This window comes from Phaethon lepturus, unplaced genomic scaffold (assembly GCF_000687285.1).
Source record: "Phaethon lepturus isolate BGI_N335 unplaced genomic scaffold, ASM68728v1 scaffold14503, whole genome shotgun sequence".
Taxonomy (NCBI): domain Eukaryota; kingdom Metazoa; phylum Chordata; class Aves; order Phaethontiformes; family Phaethontidae; genus Phaethon; species Phaethon lepturus.
In genome coordinates, this window is record NW_010531318.1 from 64,212 (window position 1) to 80,317 (window position 16,106).

Genomic DNA, 16,106 nt, shown 5'->3' on the forward strand with positions numbered 1-16,106 from the left:
GCTTCATTCATTTCATTCCAAATTTTTATTTTTTTAAGCTTCTCTAAATTTGCAGCACACTGTAAACACAAGGAAAGGAAGCACACGCGGCTGAGGCAAAGAGCGCAACCCTTCTGACTGTAAACAGGATTTTGCTTTTTCGCCTCTTCCCCCCCAAGGGTGGGAAAGCTTGACCTCTTTATTCCCCCTCTTCAATGTATTAATCAGGCACCAAAATAAGGAATCTATGAAAAAATATTTGGTGCAAATTAGGTAACAGCAACATGTCCACCACAAGATGAGTAGGGCATCAAACACAACATTTCTTAAGCTAACATGCTCCAGCTGCCATCCATAGAAATAGCTAAAGGACCCCTAACATGTGTCTACGTATTCGAGAGGTATATATACAATCCTCATGAAATGCAGGATTGACAGGCCAGACTACCACAACTAGTTCCTTCATGTTCAACACTAAATCTTCTGCAGCACGGGGTCTCTGAGCTCCGGGAATGCCAGCTCCCTTTCACCGGGCCCGTATCCTGCGTCTGTGCAATATCTCCTACTGCTAGATATTGTACCGCCTCCTCCTCCTCCTCACTAACGTGCCTGCAGACTTTTCCTCTCAATCAAATGGCTCAGAAGGCAAAAATTTTGCTGCAAGGGTTTATGGCCATACGACCTGGTAAGGAAAATGGTGTGTCCAGCCAGTCCTTTCAGCTGTCCGAGCCGAGCTGTGTTTCAATGTCCACCCTGCAGATCGGGCACTTCTTGCTGGTGGCCAGCCACTGGTCCACGCACACTTGGTGGAAGAGATGCATACAGGGCAACCGCCTGCAGAGAGACAAGTACCACCCCATTAGGATGGAAGAGGGCCAGGGGACCAAGAAGAGCCAGAAAGCAGCAGCCGGGGCTGCTTCAAACACGGGGAAGGTGTCTAGGTCCTACAGACTTCCCCAGCCACGCCAGCTCAGATAGGGCAGTAGGTCAGAGATGGTGTCCTTCTTGATTAAAAGTCTGTTATAAAACCCCACACCCTCCTGAATTGAGTTGTTCCAGTTATTAATTACCCTGGCTGCTGCTTTTTAACATTTCAGGAGTATTAGGTTATACTCCAAAGCCTCTTGGTTCTTCGTTGTTGCGGCTCATTAGCAGTCAGGTGGTGGTGGGTGTCTGGTGTGCCCCAGGGAATGTGATTGCTTTTCACCTACATCACCGTTTGTCATCCCTTCACCCTCGCGAGCTGGAGGGACCCTGAACCACAAGGATCCTCAGCAAGGGGATCAGAGTTTTTCTTGATGGTTTAAGGCAACTAAAGTGTGAGGAGCAGGACCAGGCAGTGCAGCTGCACTGCCCACCTGCAGTGAGCCATAGTAGCTCAGCCCCTTGCAATTGCTTGATTTGACCCAGCCAAGAGCCTGGGGACATCTGTGATGGATAACTGGGGCTTTGTTGTTGGCTTAGGACAGCTCCCTGTGACCATGTGGGCAGAGCAATCTCACTTATTCTACAATAAAGCAGCTCTGTCCTGGCCACAAGCCAAACTCCCCTGGACTTCACACCCGTACTCCCTTTTATCATACTTTGGTCGTCTGTCAAGCTCAGCCGTTGACAACCCTGAGCTCCAGATGGCTGTCTGAGACCTGGGACCCATCCTTCTGTGACACTTGCCACCTGCCCCATTGGCACAGCCTTGAAGCAGGTGATCCAAACCCAGAAGACACTATTAAAACTTGGCCCTCCTGCTGCTGCAGAGCTCTTGTTACCTACAGCCCATACCAATATCCATCTAAATGGCATTTGGTTTCTCAGACCCTGCAACAGCCCAAGTGAGTTTGTCAGGACAAGAACAGGGACAACCCCACCAGCACACAGCAGCATTAATCCCAATAAACACAACTCAGATAGCGTTGAGAGGCAGAGGAGCAGATGGAAGGATCGTACCTGACGTCTTCTCCATCTTCAAGCATGGACAGACAGATTGTGCATTTCTCATCAGTGTCTGACTCCTCTCCATCTTCTTGCTCAGCCTTGCCCTCCTGTGGTCTTCTCTGCAGCAAGGTTAAAGACATAATTTGGTTAGAACTTGACTTTCTAATGCTCTCCCAAGTCTGGGAAGTTGTAGGAAGGCAAATAATAAGAGCTTCATCTGTCAGCCAGATCCTCCAGCTTGGGGAAGCCAGTCCAACCAAAACAGCCAGTGAGGGGAGGATGCCACCAAAATGCTGCTGGTCGGCACGTCTCCTCCTGTGGGCCAGTGGCAGTGGGGATGGTGGTAGCCAGCCTGTCCAAGGAGCAGCCTGTCCTCTGCTGTCCTAACACAGCCCCCTGCCACCTCATCCACCCTCCTTGCAGTGGGGATGGCCCCATGGTCTCCTTTGCTGGAGACTTCTCCTGAAGACCCCAAAGCATGTGGGGCCACCACTGCCAGGAAGGGCAACCACTGTCCTCCATACCAGTTTGGCCATTGGCCGAGGCCCACACTGCACCATGGGGCAGTGCTTAGCCTGTCAACTCTCTCCTTTTCCCCCCACACATCCATTCCTATTAATATAATTTTTCTGGATCCACTGGAGATGCAGTCAGAGATAAGCAGCAGCAGTTGACTCACTTCCAACTTGGGCAATGCAACGTCCCTACTTGCTACTGCCCAACCAGGAATGACCAACATGTGAAATTACTATGCAGACAAGCACTTTTCCCATTTTCTATTTAGCACAACCCAAAAACATGGCACCCATTTCCTTATGGGCAGGAGATCAGCTCCAACAGAGGATACACCTCTTGCAAAACGAGGGGAGGACAAGATCCCCCACGCCATGGAGCCCTCACAGTGGGGTGCGCGGGCAGCGCCACTTGCATGCAGAACGGGGTGGGTTTGCATGCACGAAGCCCCCTTGGTGTGTGCACTTTCTTACCAGGTGCGGACAGGGGGGAAATTGCACCCGCTGGGTGGGAGAAGGTTGAGACCCTTTTGATAATTTGGCCCGCAGCTTCCTAGCCTAGAAGTGAGAAACAGCCAGCTGAGCTACACCACCGCTTCAGTCAGGGAGCCCCACAAGATATTAAAACACCAATTCTGAACTTTACATTCCTCCCCCATTTCAGGGAATATTTCGATTGATGGTGCCAGTTTGCCAACCCTAAGGATTGCGACCCACCAAAGTCTGTCCTTCTGTCCACTCTGTGCCCACAACCCTTGGCCAACTGAGAGGGGCTGGCAGCTGTGCCGTGGTTTTGGGGCTCTCACCTTCTTGTACTTGTGGGGGAAGGTGAACCTCTCGATGGTGTTCTGTACGGCGCCCCGGCTCACGCTGCCCAGCCTGTCCTCCAGCTGCAGCAGCTCCTGCAGCACAGGAATAGCAGCAAAGCACCATCAGCATTGCTCCCGGGGCTTGAGGTCCCACCACCCGCCCTTCCTGCTGGGAAACAAGGCTCCCTCCTGCCCTTTCCTCAGTGGAAATGTCCATCAAACCCAAATCAGTTGTGCTTAAATGATGGATCTGAGCCCTGGCTCTTGGACCAATAACTAGGGGTTCAGGGCAGAGAACAGAGAGCTGGACATCCAATATTTCAGAAGTTAGGGTGGAATTTGAGTCCCATTTGACAGGCTGGGAAACAAAGCCCCGTAGAACGGAAGCACTTTGTTCACAGACATGAAGTGAGCCAGAGTCAACCCAAACCAGACCCAGGCACCCTGGAATAAACCATCTTTTACCAAACTCACTCAACCCCTTCGCCTCCCTGTTATTACTAAAATTTCTGCAAGACTCAATGCAACTGCCATGCCACAAAATAGTCTTACAAGTTTATGCCAGAGCTTGCATAGATTCCCAGCACTTAAAATTTTTATAATAATTCCAGTCCCCGAGATACGTACTTCATAGCTCTCCCGCACAGCGGACGTGTGCCTGCTTGGGTTCAGTCCCTGAAGAGCAAGCAACTGAAGCTGAGGATAAGGGTAATTTCTGATTTCATGAACAACCTGCAAGAAATGAGGGAGAAAAATAAAGCCACCTGTACTTGCACGTAGAAATCCCTTGTGTACCTTGATTTAAATCTAGAGCTTTAAAAATTCAAAATGAAAGAGCAGAATGACACCTTCCCCAATGGAAGACTTTTAATAACCAAAAAATGAGGTTTTATTAAATAGATCTCCTATAAATAATAACTAAGAACATGCATTTCTTCTGAATAAACTACCTGTTATAATAATCCCTGTTGCATCTATGACATTTCAGTACCAAACTCTCAACATGGATTAGCTTAAAAAGAGATTTTATTTTATTTAGTTTTAAATGGGCAGATTTCACTTCATCCAGGCTTTGAATTTTTAAGCCTTGCTGTGGCACACAGGGTCCGACTATGGACACAGAAGGAAAAAACACCTTCCTGAGGATTCTTTAAGGATTAGCAGTGCCTGGCATGGCTCAGCTCCAAATACAGCACCCTGCGGGGAGCAGGGCCAGCAAGTGACCCCAGTCAGCCCATCTTCTCGTCAAACCCCATCTCCACCTGTGCAAGAACTCATGCAAAACCTTTACACATGGCATCAAGGCTGAGGTAGAGAGCAACGATGTGATGAGGGATGGTCCTCCGGGCTGAGCCCAGGGGAAGGAGTCACCTACTGCCAATACTTCCGCACACAAAAAGTCCTGGGAGCCCACAATTTGTTCCAGTGTTAGTAATTACTATGTTATTAGTAATAACTGCTGAGCCTCTCCCATCCTGCCCAGGTTTTGTGGAGCAGCTTGTGAGCATGGTGCTGCATGCGATGGACCGAACCTTTCCAGAGTAGCTGAGCTTTCCTTTCCTTTCCCTAATCCAGAGCGCAATGATGTGACATTATCCTTTCAGACACTCCCTCCCACGGCCGGAGATAAGTGGGATTCGCAGAAGACAGGTGATAGAAAGATAGCAGCCTTTATTTTGACTGCCTTCTGGCAGACAATGCATAAAACATTTCTTGGTAAAAGTGTTTCACTTACCATCTGTGTCGAGGATGTGCTTCTGGGGAAGTGGTGCATCCGAGGTGTAGCTAAGTAATGCTGATAGGGCTGAGGGACCGCCCGGACCTGGAACTGGGTGTGAGTCAGTCCTGCATCGACACTGAGGTCCCTGTGGGCATGAGGATGAAGACATGGCTTTGACTGCACAGCTTTACTGCATGGCTTACAGCACATCGGATCATGCTCACAGGGCAACCTCCACAGGTGGGCTCTGGGCTGCTGTGGGTTCCTCAACCTGGGGTGATGCTACCACTTGGAAGCGTATTTCCTCCAATTTGGGCAGTCACCCACCAGGCCAGCACGAAGGAGTGAGGCGTTGTTTTTATGCCAGTTAGCATTTGTGTTAGCCGAGGTCAAGGGCTGCACAGATGCAGCCTGCTAATTTCAGAGCAAGATCATTTTGGTGGCTCCAATCGATACCCAGGCTCGGTAACTCAACCTGGCCAGACCAGGTCCTCCCTGTGCTGCCATCACTGCAAACAATTACATTTTGCCTTGAATATTTTGTAGGAATACAGCTAGTCAGGGGACACACTGATGAGCCGCTCTGGGTGGTTGTTAGGAGCCAGGTGGGCACTGTCCGGGGGCTTTTTGATGGGCCTGTGCTCTCCTTGTAGGTATCCCAGCCCAGGTCACGGTAGGACTCGGGGAGACAAGGGAGACTGTACCTCACCTGAACCCAGCCTCAGGGAACTCCGGAACTGCTGTTTGTGCAGAAAATGTAAAGATTTTTGGAAATTTCTGGATGAGACTGCTGTAGGAAACATGTCACACAACCAGCGGGCCAACACCAATGAAGCAGGACATCCCCAATGGTCCCACCTGCCAGCATGCAGCCTGGCCCAGGGAGCCAGAGCTGGGACTCAGCTTGGTGAGTTTGGGCACTTTTTTCCTCCAGAAAAATAACCCAGCTCCATCCCAGGACTTGGCATGACCAAGACCTGCCCAATCCAGCAGGCAGAGACAAACGGCAACCCCATTGCCATGCCGTGTGGAGGGGACGGGAGGAGGCCCAATGCAGCATCTCCATCTATAATCCAATTAGCTGATCCCTTGTCTCTCCAGCCAAAGAGTCTCTCAGCAAACAAGCACTTTGAATGTCATTCACTTTATCATCGTTACAAAAGCCGGTGCTCTAATAACCGCTGTCTTCACATTTGCCAAAGCAAAGCTAATTAGAGCACAGGGGTGGCTTCCCATTTCGGCCTCGAACTTCTCTTTCCCCGCACAGAGGACAGCAGCAGCAAGCGCCACGGCTTGTTAGGAGCAACCCAGACGTGTCGTCCAGCAGCTGTGAAACTGCTTTCGCCCAACAGCAGATAACGGACGTGAGGGGACAGTAAATGCAGAAATCCTTTACCCAGAACAGCCTGTGTACCAGGCAGCAGCTCCTGTACTCTAGTACCCCGAATAAGACACCCTGCCCCAAGTTGAAGCAAAGAGAGGGACTGCCTTTGGTGGCCCTGTGCTAGCCATGTGCTAGGCAGACAAAACTTGGCAGAGGATAAAACACAGCAGGCGACTGGCCGGAACACAATCAGGGTGAGAATCCACAGGACTGGGTATTTTCCAGCTCCCGTGTCACAATTTTGGGTATTTATCCAATTACTGAAGACTGTTCCCAGGTGGATGGAAGGCTCGATTGCAAATCAGGAGGCTTTGGGTCCATTCCCAGCCCTGCCACTGGCCTGATGCATGACCTTGACTGTTTCCTCTCTGCCTTCCCATATTTCCTGTCTACAAAATAGATGTGGTAATCCACAGAGTGGTTTGAGATCAAGGACCAAAGAGGTCTCTCAAAGATGAACAGCCATTCTTAACTTGCACAAGTAATTGCAATAACAGCACTGCTGAACTGTTTGTGCACTGGTCCATCTAGAGCTTTAAAATCGGATGTCGAGGCTCCTGAAGCGATGCCGTGGGTCTACAGAAGGGCCCAAAGCAGGATACTGCAAGGAACGGTGTTCTCCCAGGGTTTGGGGGTGAATAAGCAGAGCACATTAGCTGAGGAAAACCAAAACTAACCATCACCTTCTAGCTTGTGCTATGTGGACAACTGCACAGCATCTTGATGCTCAGATGCAAGGTTCAAGAGCTGTGATGCCTACGGTACATGGGCTGCCAACACCCAAAAACTGAGGGATAAGGCTCCAGATAACAGTCAGATGGCTGTCACTAAATACGTATGCAGATGATTTAAGGAACCAAATGGGAGTTTATTTCTTCTTCACTGTAAGATTTTAATCAGGGTTGGGCTGTCCAAGATGCCTGATCACCTTCAGATCTTCCTTCCATCCCCGTTTCCCGCGACAGTGCCTACCGCCTCCGAGCGAGCGCCGATGCTGCCCACGGGGTGGCAACACATTAGAGGGAAGTTTTTGTATCTGTTACTGGGCAAAACGGGCCCAAGGGGAAGTGAGTCACCCAAATATGTATACACGGTATACGATTTCTCTCATCCGCACTCCTTAGGAGCAACACAGGGGGAAAAAGGAGGGAGGAGGAGGGGAACATAAAGCAATGCTTTATCAGATCCTTCTAATGATTATAATTAAACACTCTGAGCCGAAAGAGAGGCAGGAAGAATGGCTCTATCCAGATGGTACGTGAACCGCTTTGCAAACTGATCTGAACAATGTCATCCTGGCCAAATTCAGCTCACAGTGGTGCCAGTAATGGGAACACCTGAGAAGAAAATGGCAGAAGGGTCTGGCCATATTTTAGGTTGCATATTATTACCCCAGAGGGGGAAACACCCCCCCTGTGTTAAAAGGACTCTCCACTTGCAGAGCGAAGCACTCAGATGTTAGGAAATGCCATAATTAAGATTTCCTGTGACATTTTATTGCAGTCCCCTTGTGCATACACATTGCCATTGTCTCTAATTACATGTTCACATGCTATTTTTTCCATTCAGTGCACAGAATGGACTTTGCTCAGCTAATAAGCAGCTACTCAGAAGTATGTTTTTATTTTCTTATTCTTCCAAGTAGGGTCCAGTTCTTTATTAACTGTGCAAGAGCTCAAAACCCGCTCTGAAAATGAAAGGATCATTTTTCATTTACCTGATCATTTACGTGCTCACCTTTTCCAGGATATCGAACGTTACAGTGAGGGAACGATTAACAACTGTTAATTCATTCACACCACCCGGCGGTGCAGGGCAGCACCGTTCTCCCTAAGTTAGACCACAGAAATAGTTGTGGACACTGTTTTTTGAGTGCCTGGTGGACAGCAGAAGATGTAGTTCAGGCAGAGATGTTGATCTAAATGAAAAAGATCCTGGCTGTACCCTGCAGCAAGAAAATACCCTGGAGGAAGATTAATGCTTGGCTACATTCTAAATCCATGGATGGAGAGTTATGGGCAGCATTGATGCCTCGATGTTATCATGTACATGCATAAAGGCTCTAGCACGCATTCATGGCCTTCCCAGAGATGAGTTTTCCCACCGCACAGTCCCCACATTGTGCCTGTTGCGCTGAACCATTAGTTGTCATGAAAGAATTGATCCGTGATGACATTCACTGACCCTTGCAGCCTCCCCAGGATTTTTTAAACACCTCATTCAACACCCTAGTGAAATGCAGAAAACTTACCAGTCTGTGCCTTCAGCTAAATACCTGGGCTGGGGCCCCATGGGTTGTGGTGTTTGCAGTTGGTGGCTGAAGTCAAAGCTGGGGTGTAGACGGTGAGGCTGAACAGACATGCGCTCTTGAGCCCGCCTGCGGGGAGGAGGAGACCAGCAAGCGAGTTAGCCACGTGGCCAAGGCACTGGTCCGTATGGCTGCTGCTCTGAGTCCCTGTCAATAAACTGGGGGAAAACCCAAGCGGTTGGGCTTCTGAATATGTGTCCAAGAGAAGAGTACAGGCAGGTGTCAGGGATGATGAGGAACTCAGAGCTATGTCATTTACTCGTCACCATGGACATGACACAGACCTCCACTCGTCCCCTGCAGCATCCACGTGCACTCAGTTTACAGGAGATGTTGTTTGGTGGCAACATGGAGAGCAAGCGGAAACAAACAACTTCTTCTTTAGCAGCTATGTGCCACTTGCACTATTTTCTTTTTCTCCACTGTCAGCCCCATGAACAGCACACAAGATAAAACATGTCCCTGCTTCAGCCGTTATCCATCATCATAAAGAAGCTGCAGGTTGTCTCGTCTCCCCATGCAGTCCATAAACTCCTGGGGAACCTCATTCATAACAGGATTACTCAGGAGTAACTGAAAGCAGAATTTACTCTCGCTGGCCTTCGCCAACATTTCTCTGGATGATGGACAGGCCAGGCTGGGATTCAGCTCCTTCTCCCCCAGCTCTGCTGCCTTTGCAGGCAGGGAAGGGAAAAGCGGTAGAATATATAACAAGGCTTTTCGAGGGATTCAAGTCTCCTCTCATGATTATTGCCTGCTTGAAATACTCAGGGGAAGAGCATGTGCTGCTTGCTCGGTGTCCATGTTTGGAGAAATACAAAGGTGGATGCATGAGCCGGATTTGCACAACAGACAGACTCAAACCCCTTGCTCCCTGCCGAGTCCCTGCTTACCAGTGGAGCCATCACAAAGCAAAGCTATAGGAAACCACTAGAGCAGATGGAGCAGGGAGCTGCTAGATAAAGAGTTTTTCATGCAGCCACAGCTCAGAGGTTTTGCTTTTGAAGGCATGACCCAGATTGCCATTACTGGGATGTCATGCCCCACACCTGTAAGGTTTCTGACACCCTCCTCGGATGCAGCTGGGTTTTCAGAAACAGGCTGTGGGACTGGACAGGAGATTTCTGCCCTTTTCCTCCCCACAGCCCGCTTGCAAATGTAGCACTGGCAGCACTTACCAAAGCAGCTTCTGCGTGGAATTGTGCTCCGTGCCTGTATTTGAATTCAGCTTATGACTAAGAGATAAACACTTGTATCATCAATGCCTCAGCCTCACACATATTTGCTACTCAATTATTAACTAATCCTTAAATCCACCTAAAATCCAGCTTATGCTGAACAAAACAAGGGGGAGAAGAACGCACAATTTTCAGGCAGAAAGGGTATGGGAAGAAAGTGTTTTCCGTCTGTAGCATTCTTTCCAAATGAAGCGTTATCGCAAAGAGTCATCCTCGGATTCTTGGTCCATGGGTACAACCCACAAATAGCTTCCATATGTTTCCAAAAAAAGCACTCCTGTCCTACGTGCTGTCTAAACCCCTCTCTCAAGAAACACAATCAGGACAAGGCGAGGCACCCATTTCCACCTCTGCTGAGTTACAGTAATTCTCTCTGCAGCCGCCAGCCCAGTCTGAATTTAGGCTTGCTTTCCGTGATTGAAATGCTGCAGGTCAACAGCATCGTTCCCTCACAGAGTTGGGAAGCCTACCTAGACCCAGCGGAGCAAGCTCGTCATGTGCGAAACCTGACGGTGTAGGTGGATACAATCTCTTACGCGGTTTTGAAACAGCAGCTACGAGGAGGTAGCTCGTGCGTGCCGTCTACCTCTCGCTCTGTCACGCAGGTCAGGCTCACTGCAAGACCAAGGTGTTACCATCGTGATGTTACTGTCTTACAGGCGACCTTGGGACATACTAGGTGAGCATGGTACGGATCCCCATGGGAAAGGTATACCCGCAGATGCAACCTGCCCTGCAGCTTCCCTTCTGGTGGATGAATTTTGGAGGTACACAAATGAACTTGTGAAAAAAACCCAACGTTACCGGCACGTACCGCCGGAGTTTTGCAGAAGCCACTTTGCTGAAGTGAGGCTGATGTGGCTACTCGGCGTCCTTCAGGAAGAGTAAGACACCCTTACCTGGGATGGGGCATGAGCCGGCGGTGCTGTGCCTCGAGGAGCTGCTGCTGGAGGAGGTATTGCTGGTGAAGCGCCTGAGGTAGGAAGGAGGGACCGGCCACGTCCTGGAAGGGCAGGGCTGGCACTGGTGCCAGGGGCTGGTGCAAGGGGCCGCTGTGCTGGTGCGCGGGGGCCATGTGGGGGGTCAGCCCCGGCTGGGGCTGCACCGCGTGAGGCAGGGTGAAGTCGGCGGAGAGCTGAGGCTGGGGACCCAGGTGGAAGTGCCGGCAGGAGGTAGCATGGGGATGCTGAGACCTTTGAAAAGGAGCACCTGGAAGAGAAGAGCATGGCCGTCACGGGGGCCAGTGGTGGGCGGGGCACCACCCCAGCCCCGTGGTTGCCCATCCAGGGAAGAATTGGGCAAACAGCTGTTTCTCTCCTCTGCCAGAAGGGTTAAAAAAAAAGAGAACAGGTCAGTTAACATTGATTACATGGAAAAATGTTGATTTTGACTAATAGTTTTTCTCCTCCAAAAAACATTGGAACCAAAACATAGGTTCGAGTTCAAAGCGGCTTTTTGGCTCCAAATTGAAGTGTATACTGATGAAAACTGCTTCAGCTTGTTCTGGTTTGCCTGTCTTAAAGAGAAAAAGAACAAAAGTTTTAATACACCTGTAGCAGTAGGACAAGGGGTAATGCTTTTAAACTAAAAGATGATAGATTCAGACTAGATATAATAAAGAAGATTTTCACACTGAGGCTGGTGAAGCACTGGCCCAGGTTGCCCGGAGAGGTGGTAGATGCCCCATCCCTGGAAACATCCCAGGTGAGGGGCTCTGAGCAACCTGATCCAGTTGAAGACATCCCTGCTCATTGCAGAGGAGTTGGATTTAGGTGACATTTAAAGGTTCCCTTCCAACCCAAGCCATTCCATGATTCTATGAAAAAGCCTCAGCATTTTAGAAAAAGAAAAAAAAAATGTGTTTTCTAAAGTATATTTTCATGAGTTATGAAGATTTTCAAGCTTGCTCAGTTCCCATGCAATTCAAGGTATTTCTTTTCCTGTCGAAACATGTCTTATAGGCAAGGAAATAATATCTGAGACACTGTCTCTTGCTGAATGTAGGATGTGAATGAGACACTTTCCACCTCTGAGAGATGAGATTAAGGCTGTGCATCTTTGCTGAGACCCTTCAGTAGCCCACCCTCATGAACTGCACAGAGGGAGAGTGCGGCGGTGGGAAACACAACAGGGACTGCTGCGAGACCAGCCATGAAACTGATGGGAATGAGGAAGAAATGAGGTGTGACAGAGATCCGTAGCAGAGGCTTTTTGTGAAACATCTGGCACTGGCTTGCACCTCCCTCAAGATCCTTGCTTGGATGGGCCCTTGGCCCAACCTGGCACATTAATTCCTGCATTCCTGGAGCATTTACAGGTATCACAGAAATGTTTTTGGCTCTTAAACTAGGGAGAGAAGCAGGTCAGAGGTGAAGGATGAGACTCGAGTGAGGCTATTAGAGATGCCTCTTTGCTGAGGATCAGCCCCAGGGTAGTACACCTACCCTTTTGCACCGTCTTTTGAACACCTCATCTTCCTAAAAACTCTTTTCTTTTTTTTTCAATTCAGGAACAACAGCACCGAGAGACACTGAGTGTCATCCCGAGACACAGGACAGATGTGCCTATGATGCCTTCTTCACCCAGATCGCTTCTGCTCACACCTCCTTTCTGCCAGCAGGCAGGGCCCGTCCATCACAGCAGCTGGGAGAGCCCCAAGTGCTTTCTGTTCACGTCCGTATGGAAACAGGAGATGCACAAAGCAAGCCAGATGCCAGCAAATGAAACAACAGGAGAGGACCTAACAGAAACGAATGGTTTGCAAAACTGTGCATAAGTAATTACACACAGCATCTCTTAAATACAAACTAATCCTCCGTAGCGTGCCGTCTGAGAGAGGCAGCGGGTAACAAATGCATGTGCCACCAGCAGGAGAACTTCTTAAGGAGATAATTTCTCATGCTGTCAGATAACAGCATGATTCGGCTCCCCTATTAATTAAAACCACAGGAGGTGAGATCAGAACCACCGTTCCCCAGTGATGGAGCTGCAGACCCAGACTCGTGAGCCATCCATGTATCCCATCCCCTGGTACTGCAAGGTTATATTTGCTGCCATCGGCTTGGCCTCAGTTCACCGTACCCCACTGACAGGTAAAGGCCAAGTAACGAAATGGGGACCCCGGGTTCCCCTGGCCCATTGCTCAAGCTGAGCAACACCGTAATCATGAGGAGATGCCTCCTAAGTGCTGTGTTTGCTGGGTACCTGCAGAGCAACTCATGGCGAGTTGCTCAACCTCTAATGGCTATGGGCAAGTCACAGGTGAGCTGTTTTGCACCTCTAGGTCTTCACGGCACCTGACAATGAGGTACCAGAGCAGGTTAAAGTGCTATTCCCTCTGCGCAACCAAACACACCAGCCTGTGCCACCAGGCAGCAGTTTAGCTGTATTTCAGACAAAACTGGCTTAGGGGGACGTAAGACAATGAAGTATAGTGGTATTCCCCCATGTTTACTAGGAGAAATTTTGTAGTACATAAGTAAAGCAGAGAAAGCCAGTCTCTCATCCTCTGCGTCTCTATCATCTCTTGATGCCTGGTGCAACCTTAGCTAAGGATTTCCAGCCTTTTGCTGTATTTTGAGAGGCCTTAGTCTGATTTAGTGAAACATCTGCAGGACCTTTGAGGCCAGAGCCATGATGAACTAGAGAGGACAGCGTGGGCGGATGACCTTGTCAGAGCTTTTGACTTGAATTTTTCCTCCCACACCAAAACAGTCCTTGTGAGGTACTTGGTCATACATTTCCCTGTGGTCCAGAAAACACAAACTTCACCTCTGGTATCTGGGCAGGAAGGCATGCAGGGCGCATGCAGAGTCAACTTAAGCTAAAGTAAAAGCCTAACCCATTTTGTTTTGGTACAGAGAGTTAATTTGCCTTATTTTTAGGCACTAGTCAATTAAAACAAACATTTTTTAGTATTTTTTCTGATACCTACCAGTGCAATGATGCATTTCGCTCCATGGGAAAAATACTATCAAGATGTGACCCAGACCATATGATTAAATAAAATCCATCAATTTGTCTTAACATAATTCACTATCTTGTGTTGTAACTGTTCATTCCCTACAACTAATCCAATTGCTGATGAGGATTTTGATGGCAAAGCAAAGACTTTGGGGAATACTTCAGCAAATCTATGCTTATTAGCAGTCATCAAATCATACAGCTGGCATATTCGAACCAACTTGAACAACAAAGAGCCAGTCCTTGCTGAGCATGGTACTGGTGGAGCCCAGAAAGCCCTGGCAAACAAGTAACAGTGCACAACAGAACATTTCATCTCTGAGCTACCTATTTTCAAGTTTACCCTCTCCTGTTCATCGTACTTAGCCACAAAGGGGCTTTGGTGGGGACTGCCTTCCAAGTCCATATGTTGATCTTGCGTACACAAGGTAAATCCAGTGTCACCCTGCTGACACCAGCTAAGCAGCTTTACTCCAAGTAACTCGGCATGCCCAGCACCAGAATCTGGCTCGCAGGCGCTCACCCCTATTCAACATAATGGAGGATCTCACATTAGCAGTGCCTATTAATGACTACTCCTTCTCTTTCTTACATCTTCCATCTTACATCTTCCTTCTCTTTCCCAAGTTGCAGTTTGGTCTGGATCACATTTGCATTGGAAGCGACAAGCATCGCCCATAAAATGCTTCAAGAATATTTGATTCATGAATTTAATCTGCTTTTTTGCCTGGACAGTAATGTCTGCCACAGTGGAGAGCAATCCATGACTAAAAGCCAGTCCAGATACCCCACTCCATCTTTTGTTTTTACTCCCCAGAACAAGGGCAGGGCTGACATTTTCGTTAGCTAAGCTTTGAAGGCATTTCGCAGCAAAGACGATGAGGTTGGAAACTGTGCCTATTAAGCTCCAGAGCTACTAACCGCATCCTCCATCAGCCACGTTCTCCACTGACTGTCCCAGTGGTGGCTGCAGAAAGACAATGCTGCTCTGAGATTGGCAAGGCAGAGACCCCCTCCTCACTCAATAGGCTCCAGAGTTTTGGTCCTCATCCTACACTACGATTATCCTTCTCCATTGGGATACTTTGATTTTGTGGGAAAAGGGTCCAGCCAGATCTTGAATGTTTTTTTATGGCCTACCCCAAAGGCACCTAACAGGTTCATCAGCTTCAGTGGCCTTTGCTGCAAACGTCTGCCTCTTCCAGCTGAAGAGGGAGGGGGAAGCCCAGTGCCCTTGCTGCAGAGACGATGCAGTCCTCACCATCCCTGAGAGGCTTTTGACCTGAGGCCAACCTGGAAAGACGTGTCTCCATGTCTAGCCTGCTGGTCAGGAGGAGAGGGTCCACCCTGCTGCCTGAGGCTCATTGACGTGCTCCTCCAGTGGCATGAGTAGCTTCAGCTGCTCATACCTGGAGCCATGGAAGACTGATTTCTCTGGGCTCACTGTCAGGCTGCCCACCAGCCAGAAATCCTTCTTTCCTTGTCCTGTTGTTTCTTCTTTTCTTTTAAATGCTGTTGCTGTGGCAGGCAGATGATGGCAACTGAGAGCAACATCAGATCAGCATCTCTGAGCTGAGCCACACGTCACTTCTGTGTCAGCAAAGCAGACGACTTCACTTTTTTGTAGTTTCCTATTAACTGGTTGTGGCCAAATGTCATTGAGATCAGAGACTTCTGCCTCAATGCAAGCATCTAAACTGAGTTACTTCTTAGCAGAGCGGGGGGGTATTTCTCCCCCTTTTTTGCCGTTCCTCTGCATATTAGTTCCTTATGCTCTTCTCTTAACCATACACGTGTGGAAGGTCTGCTCTCTTTCTCAGTCTGCCCACCCACCCACCCAAGCTCCCAGCTTGGACAACTCTTGTTGCCTTACACCCCTCTGGCCTCAGCTAAGCCACAAAGACAGCTAATGTCTGAGCCCAGCTAATCCAGATCTAAGAAGTGCCCTGCAAAAGGTTTGCCCTAACACACAGAGACAAAGATGGGATCTAGTGGAAACGTGAATCAGGTCTTGGGCAAGCCAGTGGTCTTCTGACATGCCCGGGGCCAGGCCTGCCCCAAAAGAAGCTATGGCATGGCATGATGGTGTAGGACCTCGTGACCCCATCCACCTTGTGCCTTTGGGTGAACACCAGCAACACCTCCCTGCCTTGCGTGTTGTTCTGATAGCTGCTTTGTCCACTCCCCCTCGACTTCTTCCGTCACGTCCTGGAGCCAAGGTCAGCACCAGGGATCAAGGGGGGGAGGAATCGGCACTTCGT

General features: G+C 49.1%; 1 protein-coding gene across 1 annotated transcript; it reads right to left on the reverse strand.

Annotated features, from left to right (window-relative positions):
- Window positions 1-128: 128 nt before the first annotated feature.
- Window positions 129-14,517, reverse strand: RNF165 (ring finger protein 165). The gene is made up of 9 exons (XM_010284515.1): window positions 14,452-14,517; window positions 11,299-11,398; window positions 10,782-11,091; window positions 8,588-8,713; window positions 4,968-5,097; window positions 3,860-3,964; window positions 3,230-3,325; window positions 1,924-2,030; window positions 129-813 (listed from the first exon to the last, which is right to left on the reverse strand). The coding sequence occupies exons 1-9, from the start codon at window positions 14,515-14,517 to the stop codon at window positions 696-698; spliced, it is 1,158 nt and encodes a 385-aa protein (XP_010282817.1). The 3' UTR covers window positions 129-695.
- Between the last annotated feature and the right edge of the window lie 1,589 nt (window positions 14,518-16,106).